This window comes from Triturus cristatus, chromosome 1_1 (genome assembly GCF_964204655.1).
Source record: "Triturus cristatus chromosome 1_1, aTriCri1.1, whole genome shotgun sequence".
NCBI classification, from domain to species: Eukaryota; Metazoa; Chordata; class Amphibia; order Caudata; family Salamandridae; genus Triturus; species Triturus cristatus.
Genome location: NC_140579.1, coordinates 186,793,093 through 186,809,699, shown reverse-complemented (window position 1 = coordinate 186,809,699; position 16,607 = coordinate 186,793,093). Strand labels below are relative to the sequence as shown.

Genomic DNA, 16,607 nt, shown 5'->3' with positions numbered 1-16,607 from the left:
ATTATTGCCATTTTACACACCTAGAAAAGCCGCTATATTTGCACAGTCTGTTTTTAAAATTACTATAGTTGTGAACACATACCTAATCATAGCTCCACCCTACCTAGCTGCCCTTGACCCCGTTCCGTCACGGCCTGTGCCGACTGAGCGGAGGGTCGTTGGGGCTGGCATCCGCCTCCGGTCTGCTACCGCAAACTGCAGGTTAGCATTGCAGCCTCGTCCACCCTGCTCCCTATTTAGTTAGACAAAGGGCGCGGACGCACGCAGCGGCGCGCGGGCGGCGCACTGAAGGCGCGCCAAAGACAAGCCCGTCTGCGCTCGTCCGCGGCTGACCGCAGCCAGGAGCCAGGCCTTTTGGTGTATTTGGTTAGTATCCCGCATCGGCTTGTGTACAGCCACGTCCTAGCACGCTGCCAGAGACATGGGTTTCATTCAATATACTGGTCAGGAAATACTAGATCTGAATATCTATGCAGGCAGTTATACGGGATCATGGGAAACGGATCCGTCCAAGGTCCAGGACATATGGCGTTCTTCTGCACCCTTTGGTCGTAAGACCCCAAAATTTCCTCATAAGCCCAGCAAACAAAACACGCCCCTTAGAGCAATCTACTTAAATGCCCGCTCTATTCCCAAACACTCTATTGAGGTATGGAATATATTAGACCTAAATAACCCTGACATATGTTTCATTACTGAAACCTGGCTTCACGCAGGTGCCGGCCCAGATATACACGTCGCTTTTCCTTCACAATACAAAACTATCCGAGTTGACAGGAAAGGAAAAAGAGGGGGCGGTGTATTAATTGCTCATAAAGACACTTTAGCGATTACAATCGTGGATAATATAATGAATGCCCAAATGGAAATATGCGCTGTCAAGATCACTGGCCTCCCAAATGATATTCGACCTCCTGGTGTTAAAGGGAATTTTTCTAATCCGTTATTGGAATTTATTGCACCTCGCGTATTAGCATCGGATAACTTCCTTTTGATTGGCGATTTTAACCATCATGCAGAGGCGCTACTAAACTCTGATACGGATAGACTAATTACTAACATGAGTTTGCTAGGTCTTGCACAACTGGTCGATGGTTCTACTCACCAGGCGGGGCATACATTAGACCTCCTGTTCACGAATATTCCTGAAATTGTCATGGAACCCCCAGAAGCATTGATATGGACTGATCATTATTTACTGAAATTTGTTATCCCCACGGCCTTAATAGGGAAAAATAATCCAGAAAATGAAACTGTTCTGCGCAGATCCTGGCGTAAGGTCACCCCACATCTTTTTCAAGAACTTTTCTGTTCTGATCAGAAAGTTTTAGAAACTAGTACTAACCAAAGGGCGTTAAGATTGAATAAAGATATTCTGACTACTCTTGATAAAATTGCCCCCTTGAAGAAGGTTAACCCTAAGACCAGAAATGCCCCTTGGTTTACCGATCAATTAAAAACTACCAAAAGTTTGTGCAGAAGGGCCGAAAGATTATGGCGGAAAAACAGAAGCCCTGCCAACGAGGAAGGCTATAAAAAACAACATCACTTGTATATGAATAACATAAAACAGGCAAAAAAATCTTATCTGCTGAACCGGATAACCATGGCAGAGAACACCTCAAGAGAACTCTTTCATATTTTAAAAGACTTCACTACTTCTACTAATCTACGAACTATACCCATATCCCAAGGCTGGACCGACTCACTGTCAAATATTTTTGAGGAAAAAATTATGACCATTCATAAGACTTTTCCCCCTATACCCAATCATAGTCATCTAGTAGAACGACCCTGTTTTTTATCAAACCTGTTGGGTCTCTTAGATAAATTTATCAAATGCGACCATAAATCCGTCACCTCAGCCATGCTGAAAATAAAATCTGGCTCTCCGGCCGACCCTTTCCCCTCCAAATATTTTCCCATAATGGCAGCCACTGTCCTTGACAGTCTGATCGCACTTTTTAATCAATCTCTGGCTGATGCGGTCTTCCCTTCTGTCTGGAAGGTAGCTAGTGTTAGACCGATTCTAAAGAAACCAACAGCTGATCCTAAGGTGCTTCTGAATTATCGTCCAATCTCACTGCTTCCCTACTTTGGAAAAATATTGGAATCTATCATAAATCAGCAACTGGTAGGCCATTTTGAGAGGTATGAACTCTTGGACCCCTCTCAATCCGGTTTTCGAGCAGCACACAGCACAGAAACGGCATTGGTCGAAGTTACTGATAATATCAGATTAACTTTGGACAAACACCAATCTGCTATTCTTATCCTGCTCGACCTGTCTGCTGCTTTTGACACCATCTCCCATAAGATCCTTGAGCGAAGACTATGGGAGGTTGGTGTCAGGGCAAGCGCTCTGAAATGGTTCATCAGCTACCTATCCGAACGCTCCACTACTGTTCAGTTGGGAAACTTCGTTACCAGTGCGAGACCAGTAATAATGGGAGTTCCTCAGGGCTCCATTTTGAGCCCCACTCTTTTTAACCTTTATATGACCCCTTTGGCTGAGGTGATCAGATCGCACGGTTTCAATGTCATATCCTATGCAGATGACACGCAGATTCTGATCACCCTAGGTCCCGATCCAAGTGATACTAAAAAGCGTTTTAAGGACTGTCTTATTAGTGTTGACGAATGGATGAGATCAAACCATCTTCAGCTAAACGGGGCCAAATCAGAGATTATGCTTTTCGGAAAAGCCAGCAACCATTGGTCACAGGACTGGTGGCCTTCCGAGCTTGGACTTTGTCCTGTTCCAAAGAACACAGTCCGAAATTTGGGCTTTCATATGGATGATTGCCTATCCATGCGCAGCCATGTCAAGCACATTATAGGTACCTGTTTTGGTGTCATGCGCAGTCTCAGAAAGGTTTTTAGATGGCTCCCTATGGAGGCGCGCAAACCTCTGACACAAGGACTGATAACAAACAGAATGGACTATGGTAACGCGCTATTGCTGTCTATAAATGAAGATCTTACAGACAAACTCCAGGTTCTACAGAACACAGCTGCAAGACTGATTCTGGACCGCCCGTATAGATCTCCTTCTGCAGTCTGTCTGAATACCCTCCATTGGCTCCTGATCAAAAAACGAGTCCGCTTTAAAGTATTATGTCTTACACTTAAGTCCATATATGGAACTGGTCCAAAATACTGGCGTAAAAAGTTGCAATGGTACTACCCGTCTAGAAGGTTGCGTTCTAGTGATGCGGCTTTGCTAACTCCGCTAAGAATCAACACCGTCAGACAAGGAGGTCGCTCGTTTTCTTTTTTGGCCCCATCGTTCTGGAACAAATTGCCTCTCCATCTTCGTACCATAAAAGAACATGGTAAATTTCGTAAAGAGCTGAAAACCTGGCTCTATGTCAATTAGCCTGGTCTTTGCCCACTTGAGCAGTCTGCAAGCGCCATGAGACTCTTGCTGAGTGATATGTGCGCAATATAAATTCTCCTGATTTGATTTGATTTGAAAGGGGTTATTGTGGTAGATCCAACGTTCTTCATAGAGGGCCATAAACATTATGGCCATCTCAGGGGCAAATGGACAACCCATTGCTGAACCTCTGATCTGCAAATATTGTTCTTTGTTAAATTAAAAAAAGTTGTATTTTAAGCACAGAGAACCCAGGTCTATCAAAAATGATGTGGGTACTGCATGCGGCCTTAGTCGTTGATCCAAAAAGAACTCCATTGCTTCTAGCCCCTCATCTTGTCGTATATTTGTGTACAAACTCACGATGTCTAGAGTGACTAGAATCTCATTTTCTTGATCAAAGGGTTGGCCTTCCAGCATATTGATGGCTTGCATGGTGTCTTTGATGTAACTGGTGGTAGAGCTAGCCAGGGGTTTCTAATTTAAAGAAATTTAGAAGCATAGGCAGCGGCTGCTGCCTTCATTTAGAACAAAGTGGTTTCTTCAAAAAGCGACCTGCAATTCCATCTTTTCAGGTATGTAAGCTCTACAATTTGCCCTTCTGCCTTTCGCATTTTAGTTTGCAAATTGCACTTTTCTCTTTTATAGTCAGTATGATGGACAATACGAGTAGGTACCATACTGATCGTTATTTGATTTTTTTCTTTAGTGTCCTACACAAAGTAGTACAGCCTTGAGGAAGACCTTCCTAGAAAATTATTGTGGTCCTCACACTTGAAGGTCGAAACGCGTCGGCTTACTTTTTGGTTTAATCACACTTTCTCAACTTTTCACAACCTTCTCCCTTCTTCACGCACAAGGTCAAGAGCAGCAACAGAATATAAGTTTTGGAGACTCTATGAAATGTCAAAATGTACTGAATTAATTGCGGTATAACTGTTCACAATCTATTCCAATGCTATCTCTTACCTCTCACTTTTTGGACCGTTAAAATTAAAAATCAATCGAGGAAACAATGATGTATGATTTTCCCGATGTATGATAAATATCTGGTTTCTCCAACTTTAGGACCAAAAAAGATGTTAAGAATTTGTGTATATCTTATTATTTATGTATCAATTATGATTTAATAATGTTTTTTGTGGCGTTTTAATTTTTGTAATAACGAAAATGATATTTTCTTAAAAAGAAATAAAAAAGTGGCAATGGTTATGAATAATTAAATTAAAAATAACCTTTTGGATAAAATCTTAGTGGTGATGGTAATAAGTTTATGTATACCTGGATTCACAGTTGTAAAAAAGTTTTTCATGATGCAATGATGTTCTGTAGTGGAACTTTAGTGTAGGCAACGTACTGTGGCTAGACTCTAAGTGAATACTTTTCTATTTATGGTCTCAGGGGTACTCTTGGCTGCGCTGCTTACTAAAAGCATCAAATAGTGAAAAAAAGGAGCATGGCTGCGTTTTAATGCCCACCCGGGGAACTTTTTGGTTGGGGATGCATTAGGACAAATGAAACCTATGCTACACCACTGTGTGCTTGATTGGAATTCTTGGTAAAACACTCTTAAAACGCAGCCCTGACTCTTTTTTTTGATTTTTTTTTCAGCATACCGGCTCAACTGTTTATGGTTTATCAAACTAGGTCAGTGTTGAGAAAGTGCCTAAAGCCTTATCCGAATTGTGATGCAACCAAGCTTAATTCTCGTCTCGACGTGAGTAGCTCAGCAAGTCCTCAGTTTTCTTGTGCGTTTAAGTGTTTGGAGTTCATAGAGGTGGGCGTGCCTGAACAGTCTCAGGGGGAGCCGAAACCAGGGGCCAGCTTTAGGTGTAAGAACCAAGCTGAACACGAACAGAGCTGACACCCAATTTAGCATATAAATTGTGCAAGAGATGTAATGTTTGACAATGAGTGAAAAGTTAGTGTGTTTAACATATGGACATGTTTCTCTAAAGAGCATTACATTTTATTGGTGTATTGAGTGGCATTTACTAGAACACAGCCTTTTACTACCCAATTATTGAACCATATGGCAAGTCAGTTCTTACATGTACTCTATTTGTAGCATGGATTAATGCATATATGCATACGTTTTAGAAGAGGATGTATTTCCTACGTTGATTGACCTATAATGAAGCAGCTGCAATTTCAGGTGTGCGGCAGCCAAAATAAAGCATGTTTCAACTTTTAAAAAGTCAGGAGTCGGGCTAAACGAGATCGGGTTCAAGCATTGGACGGGAGAAGCGAGCAGGTCCATCGGCCATTTCTTTGACCTGGAGGGCATTAGATCCTTCACGGATATGCGCAGGGAACTGGGAATGCCCGAGACGGAGCGATACCGGTACCTCCAGATCCGGAATTGGGTACTTCAGAGCGACGTTCGCGCGGGCGCGGAGCGCCACCTTACTGCCTTTGAAAAATGGATCCTTACACTCAGACGCTCGCATAACCTCGGACCTCCTATAAATATGCGCGCCCGGTAGCCGGAGGAGGGAAAGTCCCGGGACACCTACGGTGGGAGAAGGATGGGCAGAGAACTGACACAGAAGGAATGGTCAACAATCTACTACAGGGCCCGACACACGGCCCCGTAACATGGCCTCCACTGAGACTGCCACCAAAGTGGCATCCTACTGGAACCTGACCCCATAACATTTACACCGTGGCAACCTCTACGTAGCCCTCTCTGCTGGGGAGCATGCGGCTCCCAGGGCACACTCACTCACCTCCTTTGGGAATGCACATTGCTGGGGGACTATTGGCGACAGATATTGAATGACATCGACTCTCACTTCGATACTCAGATCCCTCGCTTCCTGGCGTACGTCCTCTTAGGCCTCCCAAATGCCCTCACATTCCCCCTTAAATCTCGATGGGGCAGGCAGATGGCTTTGGCGCTTGGGGCGGCGGTTCACAACATCCTTACGCACTGGGGTACCACGACGCTACCGACACGGCTCGGCTGGCTCCATAGACTGTGGGGGATCTTGGGAATGGAGAAGATCTCGCTCACCTTGTCCCGACCAACGGCGACCTTCCATGACCTCTGGATCCCGTTCATTGCTCTACTCACCTCTGAATTTACGGAGATTACATGCCCCAAGTACCTCAGACTCCTACGTCTCGCAGATCCCCCACGCCCATTGCGCACTGCCACCACCTAATGGCCCATACTCCCAATACGCCCACTACAAACACTTGAAACCCACCACACTTGGACACCATTAGCTGAGGAAGGGGAGGGGGGGGGGGGGGAGGGGAGGGAGTTTTTTTCTCTTGTTGTTTCCTTCTTGTTCTGCTTTGCAGGCCAGTTATATGGGTCTAAAGCCGGATTGCACTCCGATGAAGGTAAGGCATCTATTGGCCTACTGCGCTTTTTGTTGAAATGCAATAAAAGAAATTTAAACAAAAAAAAAATCGGGAGTCTGTCGCTAGAATCGTGCCTAGTGGCATGTATTCACTCTCTAAATAGAACAATGTTAAAGTATATTAAAAGTCGTACGCTTTCGTCGGGTACATACTGAACGGATGTACTTCAAGGTGCTTTGGAATGGAATGAAAGGAAAAGCAGTCACAGTAATATATAGTAATTGCCCAGGATCAGACAATTTAGTCAAGCGAGGAAGCTGGGATTGATCCCCAGTGTCCTTGCACAATTCATTCACTAGATGGGTATCTTTTTCCCATGTTGCATCCAATTTTAATACTTCATCTTTAATTCTCTGAGGAGGTATATCGGGAGAGACTCTGTTAAATGAATGCACATTACATGTTAAATCGGGCTTACAGTAGAATACCTTCTAGAAAATGGCGATTGAGGCAAGCTAGTGGGTGACAGAAGCCACCTAGTCCCTTGGCTCGTTTTTGGCTGGAGGTTCCAAGCCAGAGCATATCTGGCTGGAGACTTCAGAGACGCGCCCACCTCTAGTAGTTTTGCTATAATTGACTCGGGGTGGATACACGTACCAGAATGAAAAGCGTTCTGGCAAAGCGGCTCTCACACGGCATAAGCCAGAGACTGCGTTTATAGGTGCGCACGTGAATACCCCGGTGATATTCTCCATTGCCTGGTACGTGTAAATCATCATTTCATGCTCTTTGTAACCTTCCTGTATTTGTAGTTATTGATTCAACTTTATTTTTACCCCCATGCAATACGAGTTGTGGGCGTACCTGTTACTTCTGACGCAGTTTCGATGCGATTCCGAGGTTCTTAGTGGTGTCGCATGCCTCATGGTTCTGTAGTCACAATTACTGTGGACCTTTAGGCGCTTTACTGTTTTGGTCGGAACCGCACTGTCTATTCAGCTGACGGGAAACGTGTACTAATAAGCAATACACGTATAGATTTTTATTTAGTAAGTTTCAGTTACCTCGTAATATCTGGTATTATTCATGTAATGAATTAATTAAACATCTCTCTTTCAAATAAACTAAAGACGGGGTATTATATAAACCCTTCGGTTTTCCTGAGCTGTGTTGCTCTATTCTCTGCTGCATCAGTATTTTGACGAAGCGCTTCAGACCTCCCATGATGGCGCAGAATCCGCAGATACAATTAACAACGTCATCCCTGATATAACGGGTAACCATGCGCATGTCGTCACCAATGGTGTCCTCTGACATCAATGACGTAGCAATGCTTTGTAGCTTATATGAGCATTGTAGACTACTACAGCTTCCATTACAAGTAATGTATAGCCTACCAGACGTTAAGGGTGCCTGCCGCTGAATGATGTCACAATAGGTCTAAAAACGCAGCTGACTTAATCAAAGGGCCATTCAAAAATGTCTATTTACGATTGTTACATATGGACAGGGGAGAGAACTGTTATTTTTACTGAACTACCACTTTTAGTCTCTTCTGATAATTTATAGAGCACAGAAATACGACTGCAGTGGCGCTCTCCATTCATCAACATCTTCAGACTAAAATTATGTATGTCTGTAGCACCGCCGTCAACGTCTCGATTCTCCCACAGAAATATAGAAAGAATACTTCAAGTTCCACTCTAAACACAGCTGTGTTAAACAACTACAACATGAAAAGTAGTTGCAAGGCTGCATTACAGTTTTTTTTTGCATTTCACTTTGGACAGGTAAACGCACCTTTTCAATTTATAATTGTATCAGTATCTGCAAGTCCCAGCTGAAGTGGTGTTGACAATACATGCTACATCAGTTTAAGAAAGTCAGTATATTTAAATACATTAAATGCAGGTGTGAGACTGCTGTATCGTTGTCAGCCCGTACAGGTCCAGCTGAAAAGCTATTGATAGTAAAGGCGGCTATAGTATGTTCAACATGGCCAAGGTAGAGGGATTCCGGACAGATTTTTTTGGACTATCGATATAAAATAACTTTACATACATTAATCTAAATTGATCCCCTTCACGTGTGTGGCAGGTGGAAGCAGGTAACTGGGGTCTACATTCCGCCCCTTTCATGCACAAAGCATACATTTGATGCAGTGGTACAGCAAACTGAAATGGTAATGTCCACATGAAATACTGAAACAAGCATTTGCAATGCAATAGGTCTCGCATTTATGCGAGTTTCAGCTATTGACATTGCAAATAACAATGCCTTTAATTTTTGTTTTCGTTTTAAATATATAAATAAAAGGCATTGTCATTTACAATGCCAATAGCTTAAACTCACGTAAATGCGAGACCTATTGCATTGCAAATGCTTGTTATTTGATGCCAACTTCTTTGCATATTACAACAGTTATTTTTTGCCCTTAATTGAACCTTCACCAAGCGAGCATCCTGTTTACTCTGTCTCAGAAGGGTGAATTTTCTTTCGAATCATTATCACATTTCTTTTTCTTGTGAGGACTCCACTACCTTCAAGTACTATCCCCATGCGGGCACTCACGGGCCTAGGCAGTTTTCCAACTAGAGCACCTCAGTTGATGTTCCTCCATTTTGGGAGAAGAATCACATCCGCAATTGTGCACGTACACGTTGCGGGGCTCTGCTTTGTTTTCTCCCTCTCACTACCACTCGCTGTTCAGTGCGGCTGAGAGGGGAGATAGAGATACTTTGTATCTGAGGCAGATAAGACGAGCGCATGCTACGAGACATTTTCCAATTAGATTGGGCCTTCTATTTCATTTATATTTTCAGCTCATTCATCAATTGTTTTAAAGGGCTCTCCTACCCCAAAGTATAGATTTAACAAACACGTTGGGTAAGTACATTATCTTCATTTTTTTCACCAATAGGTTTTAGTACTACCAATCAGTACTGTTTTTAAAATAGTTGGCATTCGTTTTTTGCAGCTTTATCCACATTCTTGGAGAAGGGCATTTATTTTTGATATGCCGCTCCCATGGAAATTCCGATCCCGATTGTGTGAGTGACCCTATACATTGATATATTCCTTTAATAGTTATCATGATAAACATGTTTCTTTTGATCAGTGTTTTTTCCACACTGCATAACATTGAGGACTCGTTTGCCCTAAACGAGTAGCCGTTGAACCTTTGTCTTTACACATTTGTTTTACCAGCTTTGGGACAATTTTCTGTGCTACTCTAGGCGAGTTCTTGCACGTTTAGGAGATTATTGAGTTTTTTGCACACACACTAGACACGTGTTTTTTAACGGCCACTATCCCTATACAAGTTGCCCCTCATTTTCAGTCCTGATGAAGACCCACATTAAAGGTTTTGAATAACTGCACTCTTTTGGTTTGAAACGTCAACAACCTCATAATTTATGCCTGGACTACATCATTAGCCTTGAAGAATCAACTGATTAAAGCGTGATCCTCTATCATGAGGACATTAAATAGGTCAGCTATCATTACAACAGACAGACTGTATGCAGTATGTAGTCATCTACCCCGCCTCTGCTTGGCTACACCTCGCCGACTATATTTTATGCCGCAGCACTGATGCGGGTTTCTGCTTTGACCTAACCGGTACTAATTTCGTAACTGTAGGGCTGCAATCTAAGACAACCGCAATAGGTTTACCCAAAATACTAGCTACCCATTCAATGTACTATTGTCTTTGAATACATTTGGTAATCATTGGATACCAGCACTACCTTTCTCAACCCTAAATAAGGGTAGGGTTACTCATCTATCTTCTTTTTCGATTCTGATGAAACACCATGGATCCCTCCTGGACCACTGAGGTGTGAAACATGTCAACCTGACTTGTTGTTGAATTGTTTCTCCTCATCACAGGAGCTAACAATTAAGATACTGCTTTTTTTCTTACCAAGGGGACACCGGAATAAATGGTTTTAGGTACTCCTTAGGTATTTTTAACTCACCTTTTCACCTGTTACACACACTTGCACCCACCATCACAGCTTTTTGACTAAAAGATCTATGCTTAAAAGACCTCTTGTGTGACCCATGGGGTATTGCAGCACCAACTCCACAAGGAACAAAAGCCCAATGATGAAGCATGACACCCTTATGGGTGTGTGAGAGCAGTAATTCCTAAATAGGAATATCCCCCATCTGTACCTTTCTTTCCACTTGTAAACAACCTTTCTTAGGAACAGTTACCCTATTTGCATTTATACATTTATTTTTGGGAGCAAGGGTACTGGACCTCTTTTTGGCTTCCTGTCCCTCCGTGTTGTGATTTTAATCTTCTACTATCCCCAAACATTTCTAAACACAAAAAAATCAAGATTGTCTGGGCTTGCATAAATCCCAGCATGCTGATTACCAATCATGCCCTGCAAAATGAGTATGGGTAAAACAATCACCATGTTTTCAACATTCTGCTACAGAAAACTCCAGAACACTTGGCAAATCACCAGTTCTTCTGAGAATATGGGTTGAAAGAAACACTTTCACCAATGCTCACCTTTTATCGTTGTTTCAGACCTGGGAAAGAGGAGCCCTCATCTGTGTAATGTCACACAGCAAAAGCTGCCAGATCATGAAGCCTGATTGCTCAGTGGCATACTTGGTAGGTCTAACCATGGTAACCCAAGCCAACCATGCACAGTGGGGATCCAGAAAGAATGTACCAATAAGGGGATGAAAAACACAGAAGCCATTTGATCATAGGGTACGAGCTAACCCATGCAAGGAGATTTAAGGAGAACAGAGGGGCAGTGGCATCTGGGCAAAGAGAATGCTGGTGATCAGCTATGTCAAGATCTCAGAAAGAAGATATGGCAGATACGAGTCGTGTGAACTGCTCACTGGCAGAAGAAAAAAGGCAAATGTCAAGAAAGAGTGCTGGAGGATCCTCGTCCAATTAGAAACTGTCAGAAATGTGTCCACCTTCAGGCAGGAATGCTCTCAAAATATACTGATTGGAAATCACCCTAGCCTTTGAACATGGTCGTAATATATGGCTCTTTGGTTCTTTTTTACAACTCTGCCATATCTGTGACAATGCTACTGCGACTCCTCATGGTTGGTGAGTAAGATGAATCTTAGAGGAGAAAATACATCCCACAGGCTATACCAGATAGCAAAGTATCACACATGTTTTGGGAAACAAAGGGGTGTCCTTATTGTAGAAAAAAAGAAAGCAGAGGGCTGTGGGGAAGAGGGCGGAGTCTCTCGTCAGTTCTCACTGCATAGCTCTGGAGACAGTCGCAAAGGGCCTGCAGACGTTCAAAGAGGTATGTAGAATGGTGAAATATCTGACTGAGAAAGTTGAACAATTAAAGGATCACATTTCAAATGAGGTTTTTCCATTTATAATTACTGTATGTACAGCAGTTCAATAGGTCTCTGGGTTGCAACTATATAAAGCATGTATGTTTGAGGTAAAATAGCCCAATAATAGCCATGCATATCACATTAAATCTCATTGCATATCTCATTGTAACATGTATGTCATTCCGTACACTGCAGCATGTATATCATATCAAGAAAGGCTCTATTTTTCCAAACCTTTGTGTGGGATGCATGTGGCTGTCTAGAAAATGCAGTATATTATGTGCAAATCATAAAGTAACATCCATGTCTTTTTAAAAAAAAACACACCCACCATTAATTATGAGACCTGTCCACCTTTTTAGGTCTCGACTGACCCAGCGCATGCGCTGGTCTGGCGTGACTTATTGAAAGGGCTCCAAAAAGTGCTACCAGGCCAGCCTAGAGCTACAGTGCATGTGCGCGGGTGCGCGCGCTCCGTCTTATGTACTTTCGCGGCCGCAAGGCCGCTTTGATGTTGATCACGATCACGCTCGCAATCACTTTCACTTTCGCGGTCGCAAGGCCACTTGGCATAGCCAATAGGTCTCGATTTTGGGACCTTATAAGTATTTAGTTACGCAACTGTTGCATGGCTAAACACTTATAAGGTCCCAAAGGCGAGACCTATTGGCTATGCCAATGCTTGTTGAATATGTGCAAGTGACGTTTCTCTAACGTGATACAAATATATGGTAAAAAATTAGATAGATGCAGCCACAATTGTAATGTTTACATAGTCCATATTTAGATGTTACTACTAATTTATGGATGCATCTAGAAAATCAGGTGAATTTTAGATTTGCACTGTATATTTGATGAAATTACACATCTAAGTACTTCAAGCCACAACTCAAAGGTATTGCAGTCCCATCCCAGAAATAGAGGTGGTATCTAGAAAGTCTGTGTGTATGGCAGACCTATCTTGGTTGGTGGACACCATTAACTTTCAGATCTATATGTATGGTATTTTTGGGTATATGTGGAAACCTTACCTTTAATGCCTGACAATAGAGACTCATAGGGAACAACAGTATCTCCATAGTCTCTTTTGCAGGAAACCCATCTCTGTGGCAAAAGCCTTTGTTCACCATTGGTCTACAAATGGTACTCTGTCTTCATTGCTGGAAACCTTATCTCAGGCATATTTGTGCAAATGAGGTGCATACTCATAGGTGATTGTATTGTATTTTAACATTTGTATAGCTGTGGTTCCTGGTCGGACTTACCTTGCAATCATCTGAGATGTCACTCTTGTCTGAAAAGTGTGCTTGGTCCTGCATGGCTCTCAAGAGCCTTCTCAGGTTGGTATCATCGAAAGGCATGGTGGCTGTCACGAAGGCATACAGGATTACCCCCATGCTCCAGACATCTGACAGGAAGGGATTGTAGGGCTGACCCATCAGGATCTCAGGGCAAGCATATGCGTAGCTTCCACAGTGAGTTTGGCAGAGGTTTTTCTGACTGTATATGTTGGGATTCCCTTCGGTGGGCATCATGGCCACCTTGGCGAACCCAAAATCTGATATCTTGATGTTCTCCTTCTTGTCCAACAGAAGATTTTCAAGCTTCAGGTCTCTGTTGCAAGAAAACAGAGGAGAGATACTTTAGATTCAGATTATACTTTAAGTTATGGAACCATGATTGCTTATGCCATCCACCCTAATGTATTCCGCAGAACTTGAATGCTAAAAACCATCTAAATAACCTATTTGCAGTTCCTAATATTTTCCCAGGAGGATATCATGAATTTTCATAGTGGCACACTTAATGCCAAAAAACACCAGAGAGGTTCCACTTGGCATCAGGGAGTATTGAAAGCATGTGTGTATTAATGAAAGGTCTAATGCTAGAGAACTCCATTGATCACTCTCATATACCCTAATCTCCCACAGCAGATTTTAATGGCACTGCGCTTCAGCATGCTGCAACTGGTTCATGTATGATTATTTAATGAGGTATGCACTAGATTCTGTAAGTCAGTTGAAGCTGTCATAACCTTGAGGCACGACAACTATGGTTTTTGGGAATAACCAACACTCTTTGTAGGACCTCCTTGTTTTATGAGAGCTGGGAAAGTGTGTACTTTAGCAGCATAATGTGGATTTTGTCAAAAATGCAGGTCTGTACTCAATATTTAAAGACTGTGGGCAAACTCCACAACGTTTGGAATTTGAAAGACTATTATAATTTTCATTTTCAAGAACAAATTGGCATGATTTTGAACAACAATATCATCCTGCTGTACACTGCTGTTTCTGAAATTTGCAACCTCTCTAACTTGGAGCAGGTAATATAGGGTCTTTATGGGCCCAGGTTTCAATAAATGAATTTCTTTAGTTCCAAGAAATAATTCTTACAGATATACAATAATTAAAACACAACAACTTAGACATTGTATAACATTTTTTTTAAATAATTAAAATATACAAAGATTAAGACCTTTATATCCCATTCATACAGTGTAGAAATTCCCAGTAATACGTGCAGTATGTGATAAATAAAAACAAACGCAAAACATCTGAATCAAGTCAATTTTTTTTAGCTTTAACAGTTTAGTAATATGATCTTGCCTGTTTAAGCCGACTAAAATTTCCAATTACAATTGCGATATCGAGGTTCTTCATAGAACATAAAGTGACTTGTGCACCATTCCGTCCTCTAATCCCATAGTTCTTTAACACTGGATAAAAGGTCTTTTTTTCTCTCACCCATAAAAAGTGGACAATCTAATAAGAGATGTACTGCTGAATATTTCAATTCGACAGTAGCCAAGGTTTTCAGCAACTTTTCTTCTGAAGCCTACAGTTCTCCAATTAGGGTCAACTCCTATTTGCAATTTTAAGATTGTACCCCTTACACTTCTGTTTGGTATGCTATAAATATGGGGAAACGTCTTAGAGTATCCAAGACTACTTACTGTCAGTGCTACGTACTACATCTTTCAAAGCATTTTTTTATTTTTTAAACAGCATGCTACTATCAAATGTTAAAATATAGATTCCTAGTTCTGAATTTGCGTGGAATTTGTGAATGAAACTGAAAGATTTAGCACATTGCGCCAGTAAATCCTGCAAAATTTGGGTAGAAAGTTGTTAGGCTACTTGGACAGATAGTACAAAAAAGAAAACCCAAAGCTCATGAACAAGCAAGTAGAGATCAGGGGCAAAATTTACAAAAGGATTGCGTTGCCCTTTTGTCACGCAAGGTGGCACAAAGGCAATCAAATCCTTAAGTCAGATTTACCAAGCCACACACAGCCAGCCTGTGTGGCCCTGCATGGTTTGGTAAATCCAGAGTAACGCAAGGCAGCGCAAGTCCACATTGTTATTTGTGTGGAGAGTGGGTGTTCCCACGCATCCACCCATGCTTTTCGATACATTCCTAGATGTACCAAGAGAAGTAAACCTGGGAATGTGTCAAAAATTTACACTTTCCTGACGGAGATGCAACAAGTAGAAATATCTTTATTTCTCCTTGGTGTTTCCTCTTTCTAAGTGTGCTGCATTCTACAACACACTTAGTAAGACAATAAAGCCTCTAAAAATTGTGTTTTATGCTGGAAGGTGTTATTCCCCGCCCAAACAAACCTACTGTAATGCAGGCACCGTTGTGTAAGGGTGCCTGCTTGGCGCTAGGCAGCATGTAGTGCACCAGCGCAGTGAAAGCATGGATACGCCATATCTTTCTAGATATGGCGCATTCCTGCCCTCTTCATTTGACGCAAAGCAGCAAGTTTTCTTGCTGCATTGCACTGCGTCAAATGATAGTAAATCTGGCCCCAGGAGAAAAAGCCCAATAGCTGCATAATTGCCTGGATCCTCACAATTATTGGTAATTGTACTTATATAGCGCTTACTACCTCTGACGAGACGCTGGAGCTCTTTTCAGCAAGTAGCATGCTACTCCGGAACCCAAAGGTTGATTAGTGATGGATGAGACAGAGAGACTGTTAGGTGGTAGATCCAAAAGTGTTTTTAAACTGAGATTCTCGAAAGATTGCCAATCCAAGCACTTATCAAGAGCCAACAAATCAGCGCCATAAAGCGCTTTGGGAATAAGCTTACCTACAGCAAAAATGTATAACCCCCAAAATTGTCAATCATCTTTTCTAGTATGTTTACAGATGACAGCACTAGGACTCCTCTATTTGCTATGTGCTTATCCCATTTTAGATGATAGGCAAATGTGAGTCCAAGATATTTATACTCACTAACTTGCTCCAGGGGAATACTATTTAAATACCATGTATATTTTGTCAGGGATTCTGAGAAAATCTGGGTCCTCGTTTTTTCTACATTGGCTGTGAGTTTACTGAGTGTGGACTAGGAGTGCTGGACCTATAGTTTTCCTTGAAGGCCTACTGGCGTATAATCCATTACAGCAAGATCATCTGCATACATGAGAGAGCTAATGTAGTGTTCTTATTTTAGATAAGAAAAAGTTCGTATTTCTCAAGGAACTTGTCAGAGCTGAAATTAACATGCTAAAAAGAAGGGGGCTAACACAACAAGAATTTGTTCAGATAATACACCTGTAC

The 16,607-nt window shown here is 42.0% G+C and overlaps 1 protein-coding gene across 1 annotated transcript in view; it reads right to left on the bottom strand.

Moving 5' to 3' along the window:
* The window catches only part of LOC146869955 (testis-specific serine/threonine-protein kinase 4-like), a 678,484-nt gene that overhangs the window by 39,550 nt on the left and 622,327 nt on the right, over nucleotides 1–16,607 (bottom strand). Inside the window, exon 3 of the mRNA XM_085654840.1 lies at nucleotides 13,297–13,645. Within this exon, the coding sequence (XP_085510966.1) occupies nucleotides 13,297–13,645 (349 nt within the window). The remainder of the gene's footprint in view (nucleotides 1–13,296; nucleotides 13,646–16,607) is intronic.